General features: G+C 31.1%; 2 protein-coding genes across 2 annotated transcripts; one reads left to right on the top strand and one right to left on the bottom strand.

Annotated features, from left to right (window-relative positions):
* Positions 1-3,164: 3,164 nt before the first annotated feature.
* On the top strand, positions 3,165-8,994 carry LOC127290828 (uncharacterized). The gene is made up of 7 exons (XM_051319643.1): positions 3,165-4,042; positions 7,043-7,126; positions 7,209-7,373; positions 7,466-7,534; positions 7,609-7,683; positions 7,781-7,870; positions 7,945-8,994. Exons 1-7 carry the CDS (start codon positions 3,997-3,999, stop codon positions 8,079-8,081), a joined length of 666 nt encoding a protein of 221 aa, XP_051175600.1. The 5' UTR covers positions 3,165-3,996; the 3' UTR covers positions 8,082-8,994.
* A 3,028-nt stretch (positions 8,995-12,022) lies between these two features.
* Positions 12,023-15,256, bottom strand: LOC127290827 (uncharacterized). Its single transcript, XM_051319642.1, has one exon. It carries the CDS (start codon positions 15,208-15,210, stop codon positions 12,031-12,033), a length of 3,180 nt encoding a protein of 1,059 aa, XP_051175599.1. The 5' UTR covers positions 15,211-15,256; the 3' UTR covers positions 12,023-12,030.
* Positions 15,257-26,006: the final 10,750 nt, after the last annotated feature.

Genomic DNA, 26,006 nt, shown 5'->3' with positions numbered 1-26,006 from the left:
GGCAATAGTTAAAAAAACTACTTTTTTGTATTGAAAACTTCAAACGCGTTTTTCTCAAAACGTGTTTTTTCGCTCGCCGTGCAATGTTGCTCAGCTAATTTTTAACCGATTTTCATGAAACTTATCAGAAGACTTCTTCACCTTACTGGCTATTGCATAATGCGCTAGTAGGCTGCACGGTGAATTTTTGTATAGATATATTTCGTTTTATATGTGAAAAATTTTTCTTCAAACTAAATAAAAATATATATTAGTTTGTAAAAAAAATTATTATTTATCTCAATTTTTTATGTTTTAAATAAAAAAAAAGTTATTTAATTGTTTAATAACTTTATTAATAATAATACGATCGGATTGAAACTTCATGAAAATGTTCCCCTCACGATACTGAACAAAATAAAAAAACTTCGAACTCAATCGAATGAATAGTTTATAAATTATTCCATTTGTTAATTAAAAACATGTTATTTTTCAACCTAATTTCAACAGAACGATATGGAGTGAATTAAATTTTTTTTTCTTTCATTTTAATCTTGAAGAGTGATACTATTATGTACATAAAGAAAAAAATCCAATTTTATTATTTTATTGTATAATTATCGACAAAGAAAAAAAGGTAATTTCTTTAGTTATAAACAATTACTCGGCTATTTTTTACTCTGTCGAGTTAAAATAAAAGCCATTAAACTTCTTTTTTCTTTTACAAAACTTAAAAAAAAAGAAAATCAGTCTAGCTCAAAGGGTGTGGGAGTAATTAAGTCTGGCAACGAAAATCTCCCATCACGTCAGAATTTTAAGAAAAGTGGGGGTAAAAGTCCCAAAAATCACGTTTTTGTCAGTTTTTGAAAATTTCTACCTGGAAAATCCGACGTGCTAGAGGCTTGTTACGAACGAGAAAAATTAATTATTTAATTTTTATAATTTTAAACAATTACTTAAAATTTTCTATTCGCCGGAGGAACCAAGTTGCCATTAAAAGTCAAAATGAACATTTAACTTAATAATGTTTATTTTTATGTGGGTTCGATTAATTATATCGCCGATAGAAGACGAAACTGCCAATTTAATCTTTAGATCGTAAATAATGTTTCTTAGCTTTGAGATGAAAATCCACACTATTTTTGACAGCACAAATAAAAAGGTCTATTTGATTGAATAGAACAATTGGAATTTTAGTTTACAAAAATTTATTAAAAATCAAAGTAAAAATTGCAAAAATTACACATTATATGCTTTCTTTTGTAAAGAATAATGTTTTTGGAACGATACAGTTTTTTATTACTTACGGCTAGATTTCTCTTACACACTACCGTCGAGAGAGCTTGTTGAGAAGGGAGAATTCTCGCGATCTCGTCACACAATCAACGGGCAAAACGAAAGAAAGGTGTTATGCGTATTTCCGCGTCTCGAAACGCGGTACCGGTACCCTATCAGACACAAGCGGCGCAGGTACAATCCGTACGGACTGGCCGGTTTTAAGAACAAAAAATTATTTAATAAATTATAAATAATTTATTAAATAATTTCTCACTGTACTGATCAACCGATTGGGACTCAGCCGGTTCAAGGTTCGATTTAATTTTACGTCCGCCCAAAGAAAATAGAATTTAAATTGGAGCCAGCTCGCAGACGGGCCTTATTCTTAAAATTAAAAATTGGCTCAACGACAATCTATCGTGATTCAGCAATTTTAATTTTAGAAATTTAAGCACTGCTGTTAATTTACCTGGCTCAACGAAAATCTATCGTGATTCAGCAGGTATATTATTGAGCTTTCTCCACAGTTTAAACTCTAAGTTCACTTTTTAAAGAAATAATGCAAAAATCAGTAACACGTACTAAGTGATTGACTGAAGACGAATAGGCAATGAGGCCCTATGAGCTTCTGCTTATAAAGAGCATCGCGAGATGCACTTAGTGGGATTAGTGAATCAGGGGTAGAAGGATTCTGGGGGTTTCAGGGGTATCGATAAGAAAACTTAGATCATCGTCCATCGATATTCTCAGAACCCATGATTCTTGTTATTCTTTTCTTTGTTGACACTATTGGAACTGCACATCTCCATATGTGTAAGTGTATATATGTGTTTTTAATAAAGTATAACTCGCAACCTTTGTTGAATTCCAGAGCGGTCATAGTTCTGCACAGATTATCGTTTTCATATTAAAAATGAAACTATTTTCCTTTTTTATATATGCATATACATTTTACGCATACACACGTACATTTACCTTAGTACACATACATATATGCACGACATACATGTCTCAAAAATTTTCTTCTCTTTTTTTTTTTTATATGCATTTTGTTTTTTTTACAAAATTGACCCTCTTAAAATAAAATCTTAATTGTTGCGAGTTTATATGTGCTTGGAAAATGTGACATGTTCCAATTTAAGCTATCAACAATTATTCTATCTTTATTTCCCTTTTTTTTTTAATTTGAAGGTATTATAAGGAAAAGAATAGGGGAAGGAAGGCAGTGTTTGCATCGCGCGATACTCCTCAAGCGCCTCACACATATGCGTTACGCAGGCTATGGGGAGTCCGTGTCTGTGTGTACCGCATCCACGCTACGAGACTCATTGCACCTGAACGCGTGAGAAAGAGAGAGAAAGATAGATAGAATTGACATATGCGATTCTTCTCCCTTCTTATAAAATAATACATTTTCGTAAATATAATAATTGCAATATAATAATCACATTATTGTTGGTTACTATAATATGCGTAGAAATGTGCAACCAAACAATGTATACACATATCTATGCATATCACTTTGGCATACTATGAACACACGTACACACGATAAAAATAATGCACACGCATACGTGCATATACAATGCATATTCTTTGAAATAATATTTGATAATGATGATTCTAATAAGTAGAAAAATAGTATTGGTAATATATCCAATTGTTTATAATAATAATTATGATTAATTATTAATATTAATTTTAGTAAATGTAATTAACAATGATAATAATACGATTTATCATTATTAATAAAAAAAATCATGAATTAACAATAATTTGCATATTGTTAATTAATTAATTACTGCAAATTACTAATAAAAATGAGTAAAGTATAATTGTTTTATTTATAATAATATTTTAGTATCTTTATATAAGGTAAGTACACTATATTATATTTTTCATGCATATATTTATAATATTCAAGCTTGAATATTGGTATTAGATAATTAATATAGTTTATAATATAGCATAATATAATATAGTATAAATCATAATATAGAATAATATAACATAAGATAGAATAAAATAATATATTATAATATAACAGTTTAACAAAGTTATATTATAATATCATAGTCATAGATACATTTTTAGAAGCAACGAGAATATAAGACTGTGTGTGTGGAGTATCACTCAACGCGCGCGATTATCGGGGATTCAAATTACATGCCTATATACATTGTGGCATCGACTTGGAGATTTTATTCTTAAATAATTTTCAATTATTCTTGAAATTATTTATTATCATTTTATTTATCTTTTATTTATAATTTCGTTACGATAGTTCGTAACAATCCACCGCGGATTTTTCCGTTTTCGTCCCCGAAAACTCATGGTCTCGACCACAGCATTCCTTATACTTTGTATATCGACATATAATCTAAATATTGTGTCTACTTGGTGACTCTTCTAAGCACTGCTACAGTATAGGACCCAGTATCAATGTCTTTGTGCTGATACAAATCAGTTCATTTCGTGAAGTGATCAAGTGCGCTTGTGAAATTTAAAATCTCTGGGATTATTTTATTTTGAACAATTTTAGTGGATATCGGAGGATTTTATTTTAAACAATTATTGTAAAAGTGCGAATAGTGCAAAAACTTTGGAAGACTATATTTTTTTTTTTATTATAACAATTAGTGTAAAAGTGCGGGTGGTGCAAAAACTTTAAAAAAAAACTATTTTTTTTTTTTAAAAAAAAACAATTAGTGTAAAAGTGCGGGTGGAGAGTAAAAAAAAATGGCTGGAAATGCGGAAAACAGCAGAGAATTTATGGAGAGGTTTAGTAAGTTTCAAGATTTTCTATTTTTTTATTTCTTTTTACTATTATTGAATTATTTATTGATTGTTTATAACAATCGATAAATATATCTCATTCTCGGTAAACAAATACACACATCCTTTTAAAAATAGATAATAATTATTATTATTATAAAAAATTTTTTTTTTTTTTTTTTTTTTTTTAACCTAATTTATTTATCTTAATAATTATTTAATAATTTTAATTTTGTTTATAATAAAAATTTTATTTATTTATTATTATTATTATTTTTTTTATAGATTTCAAATAAAATTAATAATTTTTGTTATTAATTTATAATAATAATTATTATTGATCATTAAATATTAATTAAACAATTTAAAAATATTTCAAAATGAAAATCGTTCATAATTTTGAATTTGCTTTCTAAATGCTATCAAATGTATATTCCATGCTCTTGGAGGGGTATGTATATAGTCGATGCGGCGCCGCATCTTACACTTGATGACAGCATATATAGATATACATGTATACACAGTTCCAGCGCGATGATCATAATATGAACCCAGACACATTATATTACAAAAAAATATTTTAAAATTAAAACTAAAATATATTATTATTACTATTATTATATTTGTTTAATTTTCTTTTTTTTTTTTTTTTTTTTTTTTTTTTTTATTAATTAAATTAATAACATACATTGTACATAATTTAAATATAATTAATATTTTTAATTATTAACAATCGATTATAATTAATATATATAATTTTTTTTTTTTTTTTTAACTTTCTTTAAAATTTTAATTGTTTATAATTTATTAGCAATATAAAATTACTTAATCAAAATATTTTGTAAATGTAAAATTAAAATTGATTAGAATAAGTAATTATTTTCAACTTTATTATTGATGTTTTATATAAAAAATTCTTTGTTCGTAAAAATAAATTGACATTTAAAATTGCATTTTTTTTGTCTTGGTTCATATATTCAAAGTGCTATTAGGCATGGGTACCATCTATTTAGATGGGTGCGCGTACAGACAGCTCGGCGCCACAGCTCATGCCTTGTACACAGTATATATATATATATATATATATATATATATAGAGAGTATACATGCTTACGGTTTGAACATAGTGACCACAATATAGGATTTAAATGCACAGTGCATATACTGAGTTTTATGAATGAATTTCTCCTATATTTTTATTTAATAAACAACATGTATTAGTTAACTAATTAATTATTAATTAATTATTTATTTAATAGAAATTTCGTAAAAAAAAATTTAAGTTTACTAAGTTTTGTTTATTTAATAAATTTATTTAATGTTATAAATTTTTAGCAACAATTTTTTTTTATACATATAAAAAATTGTTTATTTAACAATTTTCAAAAATTTAATAATAAAATTTGGTACATATAATAAAATTTTGATAATTATTTAAATTTTAATAATACTTATATTATTATTATAAAATTTTATTTCTGTAACAATTTCTTTAATAATTATTATATTATTATTTATTTATTTATTTATATTTATTTATTTATCTTTTTTGTTTTTAATTAGTTAATTTTATAAAAATTTACCAAGAATTATAAATTATTTAATAAATATTTATTTTAATAAGAATTATGGGAATTTTTGTTAACTTAAAAAAAAAATTGTTTATTTAACAAATTTTTAATATTTAATACAAATCTCCAATAATAATTTAAAATTTAGCAAGAATAATTAAAGCATTTAATAAATATTCGGCTCAATAATAATTTTATAAATATTTAGAAAAATTATTTATTTAACAAATTTTTAATAATTATTACATTGTTTTTATTGTAATTTTTTTTTTTTTTTTTTTTTTTTTTTTTTTTTTTTAAATTGAAAATTTTTTTTTTTTTTGAAATCAATGACATTTTTTAATTAGGCTTATAGTTTACGAGATATTTAGGATTTTATCTGGCAGTACCTTTTTATATAAATTTTCGAATGTTTTGAATTTGGAGAAAAAAAATTTTCAATCTCGATTTACATGTTTTAGATCTCAAAATTTCGTGTCTCATTGTGGTAATCAAATTTCGGTATTGATACGAACTACAAGAAAATGAAGTTTAAAAATTTATTTTTATTTATTTATTCCATAATTTTGTTTATTTAACAATAAAAATTTACCAAAATTTATCTGATTTTAACGTATTTTTGTTTAGTTATCGAATTTTTACGAAATTCAATAATAATTTTTATTACTTTGAAGAAAAATTGTTAAAATTAAATTTAAAGTTGGTTCAATGTAGGATCTATGTCGGTCGGCCTATCTAATGACAAATGCTCAATCTGTCGCTTGACTATATCCCCTCTATGTAGGCTAAGTAATATAGGACCTCTATAGAAGATATATATATATGCGCTATGTAGGCCATAGTATGTAGAATCTATATAGGACTTAAATGTATTATTTACGTAGGTCAAATGTTCTACAATCTATATGGAGTTTTTATTTGATTTCTATATAGGCTTAACAGTATAGAATCTATATAGAAATTTTGAGGAAATCCGATATAGATGAATATAATATAATCTATGTAAGACTTGAAATCATTTCGAATTAGGAAGAATAATAATTGCATTATTATTGCAAAATTTTAATTATTTTATGCCCCCTTTTTTTTTTATTTATTTAACAATTTTTATAATTAACAGGTAATTTTTCTATAATTTACCAAAAATTATTAATTATTCTAAAATTGCGCTTTATTAATAAATTTAATAAATTTTGTTATAATTTTTATTATTTAACAGAAATTGTTTATTGAACAATAAAAATAGAATTTTATTAATTTTTATTAAATTTTAGATAATTTTTATAAATTACAATTATTTAATAAAACTTTTATTAAACTTTAGTAATAATTTTTATTTAAATTTTCATATAATTGCACTATTATCATCAATCAAATTTTTTTTTTTTTTTTTTTAATATATGAATCGAAAAAACTTTATAACCTAGAGATTTTGTTAGTTTTTACAGCAAGAGCTGAAGGAGGGGTGGTTTCCGCTGTGTGTTCCCACACCGGTATTAGATACCGCTTTACGATTGAAGAGGGTAAGTACTGTGAATAAGAAAATAAGGTAAGAAAAAATATACATATATACACATACACATATACATTTGTACTTAATTACAGACGGATGGCATTGGTATAAGGCCAATGAATATGAAGGTGCAAGCGATGCTGATGATGAGCGCGGTGAGGAGGAAAGGATAACGGTCGGGTGCAATATTGCAGCCCGCGATCGCAGCCCCGGCTCATCACGCCCGCCCAGTCAGGAGCACATCTTGCCCCCCACATGTAAGTATTATATATATATATATATATATTAGAGAAATATTTTTAAATTCAATTGTATTTATTGATTTTTGTGGTTTATTCTGGATTTTTAGTGGAGGAACCGGTAGGTGAAGATTGGCCTGAAGAGAATGGCCTGGCAGGTGATGATCTGCCTATAACAGGTAGGATATTGTTAACGTAAAGCCCATACGTGTATAAATTTTAGACATGCATATTAATACTTTAGTTTTTATAGATCGAGCTGATGAAGATGTTACATCTCCGGATGTAAGTGACATTGAGTCACGAAATTGCGAAGAAGATTTAGAAGGTAACAAAACCTCTTTTTTTAGATGAAAAACATATACATAATTATGGGTTCCTATATATGCATATATATACATTTTTCTTTTTTTTTTTTTTTACAGATGAGGCAGAAGAAGAAGACGAATCGGAGAATGTTACGTCTCCAGATGTGAGTGACATAGAGTCACTAGGAGATGACATATTTGTCGAAGGTGAGTCATGAATATTATATATTAAATACACATTTGGGTTTATATTAACATTATTATTATTTTTTTTTTTACAGATGATGTTCAGGGAGCAAGGGCTTTGACTCCCCCCGATATGCCCGAGCTTGTTTGTTGGGCAGATAACGGTATGTTTTTTTATCATTACATGTATCCTTATATAAATTTTTGTATAACACTTGTACGTCTTTTCTGACATTCATACTTTTATTCATTCAATTTTTATATTACAGCTTATGGTTTTGCAGCCCAAGCTTTGGGTCGGAGTATAACTCCGCCCGATATGCCCGATCTCTTTTCGTGGGTGGATAATGGTAAGATATTTTTATCTTTATAAACTTTTTATATCACATTTGTGCGCCTTTTTCTAACATTCATACTTACATTTATTCAAATTTTTATTTTACAGGTGATGGTCATGCAGCTCGAGGCTTGGGCGGGAGTAGGACTCCTCCCGACCTTGTGTTAGAGGATAATGATGGTAAGAAATTTTTTTTTTTTATTTATTAGTATTTTTAACTATTTTTATTTATTAATCGCTTGTCATATATCGTTTATTAATTGGTTAGGTTGGGTACCATTCCTGCGCCGTCAAGAGCCCCTTCCTGAGCTCCTTCCTGAGCTCCGTAGTTTTGAGCAAGTGATTGGGGTCTTGTTGAAAGTAAAACTAAGGGGGGAGGATAATGAAAATGCAGACTACCGCATAATTTATCAGGAGGAATCTGACGCACCCCCTCCATGTTAGTAAATATATATATATACATACATACACACATATACATACACATACACATATACGTGCACATGTTCAAATGTTTAATATGTAATTCCCGTCTTCTTTCTTTTTCGTTTTAGATTGGTGTTTTGGGCCTACTAACCCCTCTGAAGAATTACTATGCGTAATTCTTCAAATGCGAATAATTGATTCGACGGGGGCCCGAGTCGAGTATCGCGTTATTTATGGCAGCGACGATTAATGTATATACACATTTTTGTACATATCATATTTTTATTTTATTTTATTTTATTAGCTTTATTTAATAGTTATAAGTTTATTATTGTTACCCCCTATTTTTTTTTATTTTTTTATCATTTTACTGTTATTATTTTTTTTTTTTATTTTATTTTTTTTTTTTTTTTAAATTGATAATTAATAAGTTTATTATTTGTTTATAGTTTACTATATATATATATATACATATATATATTATTATATTTATATATTTTTTTTTTTTTTTAAACACATATAGATAAGAATAGTTTGTATTTTTATATTTGTAAACTTTATATATATATATATACATATACCATCAACACACAAATATTCATTCGCACATATTCATTCATATATATTCATTCACATACATTTATTCATTCATATATATTCATTCACATACATTTATTCACTCATATTCTCATATAAAGAGAGGAAATATATATATATATATTTTAATAGCAAAAATGACGTTTGCTTTAAAGAACATTTTAATTACTTTTTATCTCCTTTTCCAGTAAAATTTCCCTGCTTTTGTTTCTTTTAACTGAAAATTTAAACTTAGGGTATGACTGTAGCAGCAATTAGAGTGAGTATAAGAATCATACATGTATATATAAAAAATAATTTTGTCTTTTACTTGTTTTAACCATAGTTATTTTTTTAGAATTTCATCGCATGTAGTCAACATTTCAAAATATCGTTGCACTGATCACAATTTTTACCACTCACATCTTTAGAACTGAGAGGCCATTTTCTTTATTAAACTACACTTGGCACACGGAGATTCTTTTATTGATGGAGAGAACTGGGACTCGTATATTTTATTTTGAATGGGGAAAACTGGAATTTGTTGTAGAGTTCAGCATCGTATTTGGATAATTTTTGGGACTATTTGTAGAAAAACAAACAAAAACTCGCTGCATTGTTGATGAATGTTGACAAGATGAAAATTATATGCACTGGTTCGTATAGTTAATATTCACTTAATTCATTATTGTTTTGCTTTTTCTTATTATTTTATTTTTGTAGGATTTCTTTTTGAAAAATTGGCTTCGGTTTCCTGTTTGATGATGGTTTGTATAGTTTTATAATATTGTTTTTGATTTTAATTAAAAGTTTCGTGAGAGTAATTATAAATTTTCTTTTAGCTACTGAAGATAATTTTTCAATGGTATGACTCTTTTGTTGAACGGGAATGAAATCTGGGTCTTTTGCTGGATCTGATGCAGGACACATTTAATTTTGGAAGGAGCAGCAGGATTCAGCATCGACTATTATTCAGACAGAGACGTCAAAAGCAACTCTGTCCTGGAGCATCACATGAGGCGCAGGTGGAGGAGGCGGTGGAAAATTGTTGTTTCTTCTACGTCTGCTAGATATCTTTCGATAGCATAGGTAGATATTGCGAGACAGGATCAGCATCAATAGCAATAGTATAACCTTGAATCCAATGGCGATGTAGTTTTTCACATCTAAAATGCCTCCTATTAGTGGAATTTCCATCCTTTCTTTGCCGTGGTGAAATATTCCAGATAGTTTTTATTGAATGGGGTTTTAGACCTCCTATTTTTACAGAAGAAATAAATGTTAGAATTGAATTTAAATGAAAACAGTGTTTGTATTTGAATTTCTCCAATACATACTGACATTAGGACTGATACTATTCACACTCGTTTGGTCGTACATGCGTATCTGACATCCCGAGTTCCTTTTCGTAATAGGTAATAGTTCGAAAATGCCCTCCAACGACTAACGCTTTCCTGAAGTGAGTTTCGAACAAGCTTTCTATAGTAGATTGTCGCCAGTCATTTTCATTGTAACGTTCTATGAAATTATGGTCTATATATTCGAAATCATCTTTTAAGTACCAAGGATAGGGTATGTTTATAATTTGATATTTTGACTCTTCTGCTTCTTTAAACAATGGTGGTAAATCAAAACATGAACACAAACAACTTGTAAATCTCCTATTTATAGGTATTTCATGAAAATCAGTTATTCCTATTTTGTTTAGTTTATTTTTCCTAGCTTTGTGGATAGGTGTCTTGAATGGGAGAGACAATGGGAAAGAGACGTGTAAGCATTGACCATCTGGTAGAAATTGTAAAGGCCTAAAACAACAATTCATGTTGTTTATTAGATAATATATCCAGGAAGAAAAACCCATATCTAAACCTATTTGAAGAGTGAGTGTATTACTGCTTAGAATAACATACACTACATAATTATACAAAAGGCTTTTTGGATCTATGATTTTAATAGATCTTAGAATAGCATAGAGATTGGGATATAGACAAATAAAACCAGATTTTAATCGAAATATTGTCCTTTGTCCAGAAAATACTTTTACTGTCAATGATTCGAGAATTTCATTGTCGGATTCATCATAAATGATCATTGTTTGACCAGCAACTCTAACATCACGAATATTTTGAGCAGTTTTTAGACAATCTAGCAATATGGCATTATATGCTAAATTAGCTAGTGTTCTTGGGATTTTCCATGATTTTTCGAAATCCTTTAATAATCTTTTGATAATTAATGGTGGATTTTTCCGACTAATTTCCGAAATAGGGACATCTTCTACATTGGGAAGCAAGACTTCTAAAAATTCACTCATTTTGAGTTATATATATATATATATATATATACCTAATAATTAAACGGGATGTTGAAGATAATATTCTACAGTTAGGTTTGAAACTAATCCTAATGTTATAGCAGTTTTAGTTCCAATTATTGCAGAATTAAATTGAAAAGATGATTCCGTATTAGGGTCTATAACTAGAAAGAAAATTTTATCACCGTTAACTTCTAATTCTACACTTCCAACTACTAAAAGAAATTCATTTCCTATCTTCTCTATAGAATGACTAATATTTTCATATTCCACGTTTAGAAGATTTACAGAAATAAAATTGTGTTTTGTTTTTAGAGATAGTAATACGTCTATTTCGTCTACAATTAAATCTGGGGACATCAGCGTTATATATTCTTCTCCATTTAACACTATTTCATCCTCAAAATTGGCAGGTGGCATTTTCAACGCTTAAGTACATATTGATTTTTTTTTTTTTTTTTTTTTTTTGTACTCCTTACACAGTTTGCTTCAATCTCTTCACAACCTGATAAAAGAGAAAGATTTTAATTAACAATATGCCATCATTAATTTATCTTTATGTTTTGAAAATCTCTCGTTATTTTCATCTTCTAGGATTACATTATTATTTTGAGTAAATCCTACTACGGTATAAGGACCTTCGGCTCTCTTATCGAATTTATTCGCTCGGATTTCTTTATACGCGAACACCTTGTCGCCAATTTTCGCTTTTAGAGGGCGGGCAGTCCTATCATGATATTCTTTAGACTTTAGTTTCGCTTGGACAAGATTTTTGGCAGCTATTCCCTGAATTTCGCTCATTCTAGTTATAAGTTCTTTTAAATAGGATCCATAAGTCTCAAGCTCTGGTCCTTGGGGAAATGAACTTGGAATTCTTGCTAGTTTTCCGAAAACCAACTCGTAAGGAGTGAAATTAGTTGCCTCGTGAACTGATGTATTATAATTAAACATCGCAAAAGGTAAAAGACGATCCCAATCGTCAAAATCCTCAGCATAATGTTTAATAAAATCTGTCAGCTCAATATGGCTTCTTTCTAATGCTCCATTGGTTTGAGGTCTGTAGCCAGAAGTGGTTATTTGTTTAACTCCAAAAATTCTTTCCAATTTTCTCATGAGTGAACTTATAAAACTTCCTCCTCGATCAGTAAGAACACATCTAGGCGCTCCAAACTGAGAGAATAAATGAGTAGCTACTGCATGAGCGATTGTGGTTGTTTTTATATCGGAAATAGGGACTGCTATACAATATTTACTGAAATTATCTTGCATAGTGAGAATATACCGATTCCCATTTGGAGTAGTAGGTAACTTTCCTACGGTATCTAGGGATACTTTGTCAAAAGGGCCTGCAGGAGTATCGGTTATTATCATTGGTTCACGAGTACGAGCTCTAACTAATTTATTTTGAAGGCAACTCTGACATCCTCGTATAAATTCTGTTATTTCATCTCGCATTCGAGGCCAAAGGTAGCGTTCTCTAATTCGTCTATATGTCTTCGTTATCCCCTTGTGACCTGCTAGTAGACTTTCGTGATATTCCGAAATAATTTTTGGCCTCAATTCTGGGGGTGGAACTTCAATTTTTCCGTGGCACAATATCATAATGATATCGCCACCGCGGAATATTTTTGTTAATAATTCTGTCATTTTACCTTGGGGAAGGGAACCTAACAAATCACCTGTATTTGCCATACGACATGTAGATCGAGTATCTCGGCTCAAAGCTAATTTAAGATTTTTCAAACCTAGAATTACATTTCGCCAGTCAATTTCGTCATAATGTCTTTGTTTAACAATTATTGAATAGGTACAATATCGTCCACTAGGGGTAATAAGTATCTGACCTATTTTTGGTCGTTTTTCCTGCAGTTCTTGAAGATCGATTCTCTCGGTTGCCACTAAAAGTTTTGAAATAGCATCAACTGGTTCACAATCTTCTGACATGAAATGAGCATAATTGTCTCTTTCATATGTTAATGGTTCTGACCATTTTTGAATTACGTTATTTTTAGTCAACACGTCTTTCGTTATTTTAAAGTCATTGTCGTCACAAGTATCAGAAAAAGATGGGGAATCATAATACGGAATACCTACACCTTTGGAAGATTTTTCTATGGGTGTACACTTTGTTCCCGACACATTATCATTAGTTTTTTCCTGTAGTCGGCGTGGCACAACACTAGATTTTTTTCCCATTTTTGAACCATTTGTTTTCATGTAGACAAATGGAGTAGATTGAGCATCAGGAATGACGGAAAATCCAGGTGTTTGAAATATTGATCCTTGCCATTGGGAATAATCCTTAGCGGGGGAATGCATGACATCTGGATCGTCCCTGAAACGTACTGTACTCTGTCTTCCTTCAATTTGTTTAGCAGGTAATGTAGGCGAAGGTCGCGGCGAATTTTCTATTTCAACATTTGAAACTTGGCGCTTGTTGTAATTGTCCAAAAATTTTCTTATCCTTTCTGTGAATGCATCATCTTCGACATCACTATTTTGGCATGGATCCAGGGCTTCTAGAGTATCAAGGAGTTCTTCGTCATTTTCACCTTCCGATACATGCGTTAATTCTGGACGAGTAAATTCTTTATCCATTCCTTCGTGGTCCCATGCTAATGTTAGGTTAGTTTGATCGAATCCTCTATTTTGCATTGACTTGTCAAATTGCTGAAATGATTTTTCTAACCCACTTTTTACTTTCCACACTTTGACGTCTGATTCTTCTTCTGTGCTTCCAATCGGTTGGGGAGCAATATTAATAATCACATTTTCAAGATCACAAATTTCTTCCTCTTTTTCTTCTTCGATTTCAAAATCGTCCATGATTTGTTCTTTATTGACACCTTCTTTTGCTAATTGATCGGCCATTTCATTACCAGTTAGGCCTTGATGGCTCGGTATATGTTCCCAGACAACGTTTAAGGGTTCTAAAGCCTTTGTTAATTTTTCAAAGGCAATGCGATTTTTAACAGGTTTATTTTCCTTAGTTTTCCATTGGTTTAGTTTCCATTTTGGGATCCAATCCGTAACACTTTGAATTAAGAATTTTGAGTCGGTGTTAATCCTCAGATTTTGGATTCCTGCTTCTTGAGCTTTTAAGGCGGCTACAGTTGCTGCTTCTATTTCAGCTGCATTGTTTGTTTGTCGACCCTTGGATCGCTGAGAAATATTTAAGGGATGATTATGACCAAACCAAATACCTATTCCAGCTCTTGGTTCTCCACTTCCGTTGAAACTACAGGCGCCATCTACATAAACGTCTGTATAAGTGTTTTTCGCTGGGGAGAACAGAGGAATAGTGGTTTGAATTTGATCCTCGGAACCTACTATTTTTGGACTCGCCTGTTTCTGTTTTGGGGTTATTTCTACACTAGGGAAACCGCTATGACTTTTTCTGAAAACTGGGGGATCAGAATCTTCATTTAATTCCTCATCTGTTGTTATTTCGCTAGAAGATGATGGTTTTTCACTAGAAACAGGGGTTTCTGGATTTGGAATTTCCCTTCCTCTAGTTAGCCTTTTTGCAATACAACTCTCGTTCGGATCGACGAGATTTTTAGTACCTCGAGGTAAGGTAAATGTTTGATCCTTTCGTTCATCTCTCTTGGTACTACCTTTAGGTCGACCCGGCGGATTTTTACCTGTGGAGAGGGGTTGCTTAGGAATCGTTGATTTTATGAGAGTTTTAGGGAGGGGTCTTCGCATTCTTACAACTTGTGATGGATCACTTAAGGTTCTTTTATAATTAGGATTCAAAATATTTGTTTTTGGCCTTTCCTTATACCTTGCAGAAGTAGAGGGCTTTTCACTATTTGAAGAATCCTTTTTCGCGCACTTTTCCTTATTATCCTTCTTGCTAGATTCGCTTCGCGTTATGGGTAAGGCTCGATATTGCACGGATTGTTTCTTATCTATTAACACGTTCATTGGAATCTGATCAGGATTAAGAGTTTCACTTTTTGCACTAAGGTTCGAGGATGTAGATTTATCTGTATCTGCGTCCGTCGTCACGTCGCTTTGATTGTCTTTTTCTTTTATGGGACTGTTTGATAATGCTTCTACAATTCTGTTAATTTTACCTGGCTTGTACTCGAATTTATACACGTAATCTTGAAGACGTAGCCTCCACCTGTGTAATCTCGCACCTGGATTTTCAATATAACTCATCCAGTGTATCGGTTCGAAATCGCAAGCTAGAATAAATTCTCGACCATATAGATAAGGTCGAAAATTTTCTACGGCATATAGGATCGCAAGGCATTCTTTTTCCGCTTTCGGATATTTTTGTTCATTTTTATTTATGACCTTTGAAAAATAAGCCACGGGTAAATCGATTCCGTCGCATTCTTGAGTTAAAATAGCACCTATTGCACGCTCAGATGCGTCGGTAGTTAACTTAAAAGTTTTCGTAAAATCAGGATATTGTAGAATAGGTTCTTTACAAAGATGGTTCCTGAGTTGACGAAAAGCTTTTTCCTGATCATCAGTCCATTTCCAAACAGTTTCTTTCTTTAAGAGGTCTGTTAATGGATTTGATATTTTTGCATAATCTTGTATAAATCGCCTATAATAACCGGTTAATCCAAGGAATCCTCGAAGTTCCTTGATAGTGGTAGGATGGGGAAAATTCCTTATCGCATTTATTTTATTAGGATTAGGTTTTACCCCTTCTGGACCGATTATATGACCGAGATATGCTACTTCCGTTTTTAGAAATTCGCATTTGTCAGGTTGTAATTTTAAGTTTGCTTCACGGAGGCGATTAAAAAGCCGTCTAGCTCTTCTATCATGTTCTTCTAAAGTGTCGGAATGAATAATGATATCATCTAAATATACGAGAGCTTCCGTATCAAGCATACTGTTTAAAACGTTATTTAATAATCGTTGGAATGTAGGAGGGGCATTCTTTATTCCCATGGGCATACGCTTATATTCGTAATGAGCGTTGCCGGTAGAAAAAGCTGTTTTAATCCTATCGTCAGGGTGTGTTTCTACTTGATGGAAACCCATGGCTAGATCAAAAACTGTAAAATACCGCGCAGTGCCCAATTTTTCGAGCAGGCTATTTATATGGGGTAACGGGAAAGAGTCACCTATAACTTGCTCGTTTAGTTTCCTATAGTCTACAACAACTCTCCATTTCTTTTGACCCGAAGCATCGAGTTTTTTGGGAACGATAAGAACTGGGGAATTGTATGGTGAAGTCGAAGGACCAATGATTCCACAGCTCAATTGTTTTAGGAGCTGCAGATCCATTTGTTCTCGAGCTTCATGAGGACACCTGTATTGTTTTCTAGTGATGACTTTGTCATCTCTTGTTGGAATTCTATGCTGAATTAAATGGGTACATGACAAAGGTTCCCCATTCAAGTAGAAAATGTCAGCATAGTCTTCTGCCCAACCGTAAACAACTTTTCTTTCTTCAGGGCTCAGATGTGAAACGTAAAGGGCATTTTTAACCTTTATAACTCTATCAGAATAACCATTAACATTTTGATCCTGAAGTTCCTCTAGTTCCGAATCTGTTAATTCTTCTCCAGGAAACTTGCAGAAATCAAAAGGTATTAATTCTTGTGGAGTTAGTTCAAGATCAATATCCTCTTCAGTGGTATTGATAGCCACTGCATGACATACACCATTGGTATTGGTAACCACTGCTTCACCAAGGTAAAGTCCTTCGGGTGTAGGTACTAGAGGTAAATAACCTTCTTTTAGGCCCTTGTTAGAAACGTCGATCGCGATTGGTTGTCTAGTCCTCGCTTTAATTCTGAGAATTCGAGCAAATGGTTTAATTTCAGGTTTCAAATTTTTTTTCGATTCTTGTGATTCTAAATCTACGAAGGGTATAGGAGTTATAGGATCCGAGATTGTAACTAACGCATTATGTCGAAACGATATTTGAGCTTGCTCTTGACGAAGAAAAGGTCTTCCTAAAATACCTGATGTGGATATCGGAAAATTATTTTTAACCACGTGGAATTCGACTGGATTTTTCTGAATTGTAAGTTCGATAGTTCCCAGAGTCTTAACGGAATGATTTGTTATTCCTGTAATTTCAGCGCTGTTTTTGACTGCAATTATTAGTTCCGGGTCCAGAGCATTCAGTTTAATCAAATTAGTATCTGATCCAGGATCAACTAAAAATTTGATTTTTGGATGTCTAAACTCGGGAGCAGTCAATTCGACTACTGGGGAGTCTTCGTTCCTAATTCCGACTCTAAGGATTTTACTGAATTCTCCGCGAAGTGTACCGTTTTCGAACGCTGGAGGATCGGACTCGCCACCGCGTCTGAGCGGCGAGTCTGTTGGGAGTTTAAATTAGTTTGAGGTCCTGGTGATAATGACCTTGGGGGTGTGTTGCCACCTCTATATGGTGACATCACCTGCGGTGTTTGAACAGGTGCTTGAAATTGCATCTGCTGCGGGTATTTCGCAGCCTGTGGATATTGATATGGAACAGACTGAGATTTTTGAGGCCACATTGATTTGTAAAACTGGGCCAATTGTTCAGGTGTGAGTTGAATCAGATTTGATTTGTTTGTTTCAGCATTTACTTTTTCTGACCGAGAATCCTGAATTAGTTCGCGGGTTCTTTTTTCGTTTCCAATCTCTAACTGTCGCGAATATGGACTTGGCGAACGTGGTCGGTCTATATTTCCTGTACGAGAAATGTGATAGGATGATGACCTAGATCTTTCTGAATACCGTTGTCTTTCTTCTGCGCGTAACGCGTGTTCAAAAGCTTCGGATAGGTTTCTCGGGTTTCGTGTGTCAACGAAAATTGACATTTCCTCAGGAAGACCCCTTATGAAGGCTTCAAGGGCACAGTCAATTATTGGCTTGATCATAATTTCACTAACAGATATATCATTATCTTCATCATCATCGTTAACGCGTCGATAACGTGCACCATACTTTTCTCCAAGGGCATGTTTCGCACCGCTAATTAACCCTTGTAATCTATCATTATAGTCACTGACTGTTTCCGTTTGTTTCATTCGCAAATTAATGATACTTTCAAAGTACCATTGGTATTTTTTTGTAGAGGCAAAACGTTTTTTTAAGTGAGTAATAAGGTCGTCGAGTCTATCAAAGGTTTTATCTCTAACACTTTCTCGAGCAGGTCCTTTTAATTTACCAAGAACTGCTTTTATAAAAGCCGATTCACTGTTTTCGCTTATGAATACAGCACCGTTTAGCACATCTTGTAAAAATTCATTTAACGAGGGATTTTTACCGTCAAAATGTGGAATATGATAAGTGCTTTGTTGTAATGTCATACACTCTAAAACGGACGCCATAGCTGCACTAGTATTTGGGTTAATAGTGGGAGCTGTAATATTCGCGGTAAGAGTCGTACCGCTATGATGGGCAGGAGGGTCTTCGTCAGCCATTTTGATTATGGTATTGTCTCTATTAAATATTATTTTATGGTATAAAGATTTTCTTAATTGATTCGCCAGGTTGTCGCAAAAATTAATTAGGTCTCAATGCACTAAATCCTGATGACCCTAAAATTCCGTTCTCATAAGGTCCTTGTAAAGGACTTTGAGATGATACTACGTAAAATGTCAGAGCCACATTCGAAAAGAACAAGTTTACTTCGCCTAAAATAAGATGATAAGCGTTACCAATCGGATAATAGTATGGGGGAAACCTTCTTTGATAACCGATTAAGGCATCTTCTGAAATAAAATTGTAATATATGTCGGATGAGATTTTTAATTTAACATTTCCTGATCTTAAACCGGAAGACAAAATTAGTACTTCTTCGGGTGGTACTAAAGAAATGGCTTCAGCCATCACGCATTCATTATTTAAACATGTAATGTGCTTATTATTTTTTTTTTTTTATTCGTAAATTATTATCATATGCAAAAAAAAAATTGGCAGTATCGTCTGTATTTCGCCACCGCGGATAATTTTTGTTTCGCTTTTATTGTTATCTTTTGTTACAATTTAAGATCCGATAATAATTGCTCTATTTCTTTTATATTATCCTTCAAACGCATGTCTCTATCAGTTTCATCACGAATTCTGTCAGTAAGGTTATCTACTATCTCATAGGCTATTTCCAACTGAGTTCTTAAGTAGAACGCATACTGTGCTATCCTAAGGTAATCGTCAAGAAAAGATTGAATCCTATTGTCTATTATTGTCAATTGTTCTTCAGAATTATTGAATGTTAAATTTTTCCAGAAAGGATTCATTCTATTATTTAAATGCCCTTTTTAATACTTAGAGATTTAAATTCGTCAATTAGATCTCTTATCACATTCTCTTGTTCTGTTAAATTTTCTCTTATTTCAATAGCCGAATCTACCAATGCTGTGTTCGAATCACTAAGAGCATGTAACCATGAAGATAAAAATTTAATTCGTCTTTCAATTTTTTCTAAATGACAATAGACGGATTTGCAATAAATAGCTAACTGTTGATTGTGATGTTCTAAGTTCTCTAATCGCTCGTTTATTTCTGACCATTGATCGCTAGATAGTCCGGAAGCTACCCTAGTTAGTCTAGGAAACATTTGCCCTTTTCGTATATTATTTTTAGGGCAATAATCCTAAAACTTGACCTGTTATATTTCCTATAACACCGGTAACTATAGGATGGTTGAAGGGTGTATCTTTTGATATTACCAGAAAAGTCACAGTTGTTCCGAAAGCAACTACATTCATTTGACCGATTATTCTATAGTGAGTATTATTAACTATGTGATCTTCTGGTTGTGTAAAATGAAGAAATTCTACTTGCAAATCTTCTTCCGAAATATAATTGTATGGTGTTCCTGGAAAAATCGATAATCTAACTCTATTTCCGGTTAAATGTGGCGATTGAAATATAATTCCGGTAGGACGACCAAATAAAACACGTATATCATCAAGTAAAGGCGCCATTAAGAATTCATTAATTTATTATATCGATATCATTATTTTCAAATTCAATTTGTCTGATTTCCTCTTGCTGAGATAAAATTCTTTGTTCTATAGCTTCTTCAATTGTTAGATCTATAATCGAAATGTCGATGTTTTCATTGTTGTTATTAACGAGTACCGGCTCTAGTATATTTCTAACAGTTGGTTTAACTTTTGCTACTGGTCTATTTACAATTTGTGAGTTTACTAAATTTTGGTAAAGAGATGGTTTTGTAACGAGCTTTAGTTTTCTCGATCCGCGTTTACCTCTTTTCGAATTCCTTGAAGAGGATGGTTGTTGATTTTTACCGTTTTTCGGCATTGAGGAAAAGTGGAAAACTTTATACAATTAAAGTTTTACAAAATAAATTCTAAAATAAGTAATATCTTACTTTAAGAAATTTATTTTGTTTTTATTTCTTTTAACATAGCAAGATGCTTAAAGCTGCAGCATAATCACTTGCGCTTTAAGCAGCAAAGTAATTATTTTTGCGCGTTTAAGCGATAATTATTTTAAAACAATTTACATTATTTTAATATAATTTTAGCACTCTTGCACATTAAAAGGGCACCAGGAAAGAAGAACAAAACCAATCTCTCAAAGGTATAAACCTCGAGCGGCAAGGTCGCAGGTAAATCAACTAAGATTTCCGCGTCTTCTTTTTGAGGTTTTTTTTTAGGATTTGGAATATTGGAGAAAGAAAACTAATTCTTGAAAATTAAGACTCCATCTTCAATATCTACTTTTTGCAGAAATTTTAAATAAAGAACCAATTTTACAGAAATGTTTGTTTTCTTTTTAATATGTGGTTTTTATTTTTAAACGTCAAAATATTCAATGCTGCAGAATACTTACTCGAGCTAAAGCATCAAAGTAAATATTTTTGCGCTTATGAACGATGATTATTTTAGAGCAATTATATTGCTCTAATATAATTTGACACTTTTGACAACTTTAAAAATTTCAGGAAAGAAGTACACAATCAAGCTCTCAAAGGAATAAACCTCGAGCGGCAAGATTACAGGTAAAAATCAATTAAGATTCTGTGACTTCTTTATAGGATTTGGAAAGAGAAGAAATTCAACAAATTTTCTTATTTATAATCTGCTCAGCTTTTTCAAGAACAAAATCAAATAATTTCGAAAATTCTTCAAAACTTTTTATTTCACGAATTTGAAGGTCATCGCGTTCAATTTTTGTTATACCGAATTCTTCTGAGAGAGTTTTCTCGTCGCGAAAATTTTTTTGTTTTTTACCACCACGTCTACCTTTTGAAGAATTCATTTTAATACATTTTTTTTTTGAAAGCTACTGATTTTCCGGAATAGGTAAACTAAGTTCACTCATAAACGATTTGCCTACAATACCGATAGCTTTTGAATTTAGTCCTGTGTCAACAATACAGAATTTAATTTCTTTCCATAGTATTGGAATTTTTACCGATCCTAATATACTTAATATTTCATTTTCCGTAAACTTTGTATAATTAATCTGAACGAATGATGCTAAATTTTTCCTTTCTATTAAATTGAAATTAACAGTAGGATCGTAAACAAAATCTCCAGAATTTTCCCTTAAACAATCTGAATTTATTGTTACTATGGTCGTATGGTTTAGATGACTAAAAGTTAGATTTGACCATTCTTCTATCATAAAGATTTATTTATTTTTATCAAAGTTCATTTTTAAGAAATAGTAGAATAGAAATAGTTGAAACAAGCGTGCAAACAATAAGCACTGCTAGTTTCTAAAATAGTAAAGAGGTCAGGCGTGCAAACAATAAGCACTGCCCTGAAATATTAGAGTAGAAATAGTTGAAACAAGCGTGCAAACAATAAGCACTGCTAGTTTCTAAAATAGTAAAGAGGTCAGGCGTGCAAACAATAAGCACTGCCCTGAAATATTAGAATAGAAATAGTTGAAACAAGCGTGCAAACAATAAGCACTGCTAGTTTCTAAAATAGTATAGAAGTCAGGCGTGCAAACAATAAGCACTGCCCTGAAATATTAGAGTAGAGATAGTTGAAACAAGCGTGCAAACAATAAGCACTGCTAGTTTCTAAAATAGTATAGAAGTCAGGCGTGCAAACAATAAGCACTGCCCTGAAATATTAGAGTAGAGATAGTTGAAACAAGCGTGCAAACAATAAGCACTGCTAGTTTCTAAAATAGTAAAGAGGTCAGGCGTGCAAACAATAAGCACTGCCTTGAAAATAGTTTAAATAAGGTAGAAAGAGTAGGCAGAGTTTTTAAAGAGAAAGCATTTATCTTTAATTAGAAATTTAAAAAAAAATAAAAAAAAAAAATTTTTTTTTTTTTTTTTTTTTTTTTTAATTTAATCCAAATTATTGAAAATAAAAATTCCACTGATTTTATTTTTAATTGAATCCCACCGCTGCCACCATCAACTTGTTACGAACGAGAAAAATTAATTATTTAATTTTTATAATTTTAAACAATTACTTAAAATTTTCTATTCGCCGGAGGAACCAAGTTGCCATTAAAAGTCAAAATGAACATTTAACTTAATAATGTTTATTTTTATGTGGGTTCGATTAATTATATCGCCGATAGAAGACGAAACTGCCAATTTAATCTTTAGATCGTAAATAATGTTTCTTAGCTTTGAGATGAAAATCCACACTATTTTTGACAGCACAAATAAAAAGGTCTATTTGATTGAATAGAACAATTGGAATTTTAGTTTACAAAAATTTATTAAAAATCAAAGTAAAAATTGCAAAAATTACACATTATATGCTTTCTTTTGTAAAGAATAATGTTTTTGGAACGATACAGTTTTTTATTACTTACGGCTAGATTTCTCTTACACACTACCGTCGAGAGAGCTTGTTGAGAAGGGAGAATTCTCGCGATCTCGTCACACAATCAACGGGCAAAACGAAAGAAAGGTGTTATGCGTATTTCCGCGTCTCGAAACGCGGTACCGGTACCCTATCAGACACAAGCGGCGCAGGTACAATCCGTACGGACTGGCCGGTTTTAAGAACAAAAAATTATTTAATAAATTATAAATAATTTATTAAATAATTTCTCACTGTACTGATCAACCGATTGGGACTCAGCCGGTTCAAGGTTCGATTTAATTTTACGTCCGCCCAAAGAAAATAGAATTTAAATTGGAGCCAGCTCGCAGACGGGCCTTATTCTTAAAATTAAAAATTGGCTCAACGACAATCTATCGTGATTCAGCAATTTTAATTTTAGAAATTTAAGCACTGCTGTTAATTTACCTGGCTCAACGAAAATCTATCGTGATTCAGCAGGTATATTATTGAGCTTTCTCCACAGTTTAAACTCTAAGTTCACTTTTTAAAGAAATAATGCAAAAATCAGTAACACGTACTAAGTGATTGACTGAAGACGAATAGGCAATGAGGCCCTATGAGCTTCTGCTTATAAAGAGCATCGCGAGATGCACTTAGTGGGATTAGTGAATCAGGGGTAGAAGGATTCTGGGGGTTTCAGGGGTATCGATAAGAAAACTTAGATCATCGTCCATCGATATTCTCAGAACCCATGATTCTTGTTATTCTTTTCTTTGTTGACACTATTGGAACTGCACATCTCCATATGTGTAAGTGTATATATGTGTTTTTAATAAAGTATAACTCGCAACCTTTGTTGAATTCCAGAGCGGTCATAGTTCTGCACAGATTATCGTTTTCATATTAAAAATGAAACTATTTTCCTTTTTTATATATGCATATACATTTTACGCATACACACGTACATTTACCTTAGTACACATACATATATGCACGACATACATGTCTCAAAAATTTTCTTCTCTTTTTTTTTTTTATATGCATTTTGTTTTTTTTACAAAATTGACCCTCTTAAAATAAAATCTTAATTGTTGCGAGTTTATATGTGCTTGGAAAATGTGACATGTTCCAATTTAAGCTATCAACAATTATTCTATCTTTATTTCCCTTTTTTTTTTAATTTGAAGGTATTATAAGGAAAAGAATAGGGGAAGGAAGGCAGTGTTTGCATCGCGCGATACTCCTCAAGCGCCTCACACATATGCGTTACGCAGGCTATGGGGAGTCCGTGTCTGTGTGTACCGCATCCACGCTACGAGACTCATTGCACCTGAACGCGTGAGAAAGAGAGAGAAAGATAGATAGAATTGACATATGCGATTCTTCTCCCTTCTTATAAAATAATACATTTTCGTAAATATAATAATTGCAATATAATAATCACATTATTGTTGGTTACTATAATATGCGTAGAAATGTGCAACCAAACAATGTATACACATATCTATGCATATCACTTTGGCATACTATGAACACACGTACACACGATAAAAATAATGCACACGCATACGTGCATATACAATGCATATTCTTTGAAATAATATTTGATAATGATGATTCTAATAAGTAGAAAAATAGTATTGGTAATATATCCAATTGTTTATAATAATAATTATGATTAATTATTAATATTAATTTTAGTAAATGTAATTAACAATGATAATAATACGATTTATCATTATTAATAAAAAAAATCATGAATTAACAATAATTTGCATATTGTTAATTAATTAATTACTGCAAATTACTAATAAAAATGAGTAAAGTATAATTGTTTTATTTATAATAATATTTTAGTATCTTTATATAAGGTAAGTACACTATATTATATTTTTCATGCATATATTTATAATATTCAAGCTTGAATATTGGTATTAGATAATTAATATAGTTTATAATATAGCATAATATAATATAGTATAAATCATAATATAGAATAATATAACATAAGATAGAATAAAATAATATATTATAATATAACAGTTTAACAAAGTTATATTATAATATCATAGTCATAGATACATTTTTAGAAGCAACGAGAATATAAGACTGTGTGTGTGGAGTATCACTCAACGCGCGCGATTATCGGGGATTCAAATTACATGCCTATATACATTGTGGCATCGACTTGGAGATTTTATTCTTAAATAATTTTCAATTATTCTTGAAATTATTTATTATCATTTTATTTATCTTTTATTTATAATTTCGTTACGATAGTTCGTAACAAGGCTTGTCATAAGAGGCAAAATAAAGCTTGAACCCTGTACTTTACGACGATATAGCGATATTGACAACAATAAAATAAATTAGCTATCAAAAACATTTTTTTTGTGTTATCAAGCATAAAAATTGACTCACAAATGTTCGTAAGTACAAATATTTTAAAAAATACATTACGGATAGGATGTCAGATTTTTAAATTTTAAAATAGCGGATCCAATATGTCGGACGACTTTTTTAAAAATCGATTCAATGCGACATATTGGATCCGCAATTTTAAATTTTTAAAATCAGACATCCTATCCGTAATCCGCAACCCCGAAAACCCCCGTTTGACTAATTCCAAGCGAATCCAAGTATTTTTTAAAATAGTTGTATTTACGAACATTTGTGAGTCAATTCTTATGTTTGACAACTTAAAAAAACATTTTTGACAGCTAATTTATTTTGTTGTTGTCAATATCGTTATATCGTCGTAAAGTACAGGGTTCAAGTTTTAATTTGACTCTT

The sequence above is a fragment of the Leptopilina boulardi genome, unplaced genomic scaffold (genome assembly GCF_019393585.1).
Source record: "Leptopilina boulardi isolate dan_hultmark-lab unplaced genomic scaffold, ZJU_Lbou_2.1 LbouV2_87, whole genome shotgun sequence".
Lineage (NCBI taxonomy): Eukaryota > Metazoa > Arthropoda > Insecta > Hymenoptera > Figitidae > Leptopilina > Leptopilina boulardi.
The sequence above is the reverse complement of the archived record's forward strand: the minus strand, read 5'-3'. Positions and strand labels throughout refer to the sequence as shown.

Coding starts and splice junctions, on each gene's coding strand:
- LOC127290828 (XM_051319643.1), top strand. CDS start 3,997: ATGGCTGGAAATGCGGAAAACAGCAGAGAATTTATGGAGAGGTTTA. Junction 7,374..7,465: donor GCACATCTTGCCCCCCACAT/GTAAGTATTATA, acceptor CTGGATTTTTAG/TGGAGGAACCGGTAGGTGAA. Junction 7,535..7,608: donor TGATGATCTGCCTATAACAG/GTAGGATATTGT, acceptor TAGTTTTTATAG/ATCGAGCTGATGAAGATGTT.
- LOC127290827 (XM_051319642.1), bottom strand. CDS start 15,210: ATGCGAAGACCCCTCCCTAAAACTCTCATAAAATCAACGATTCCTAAG.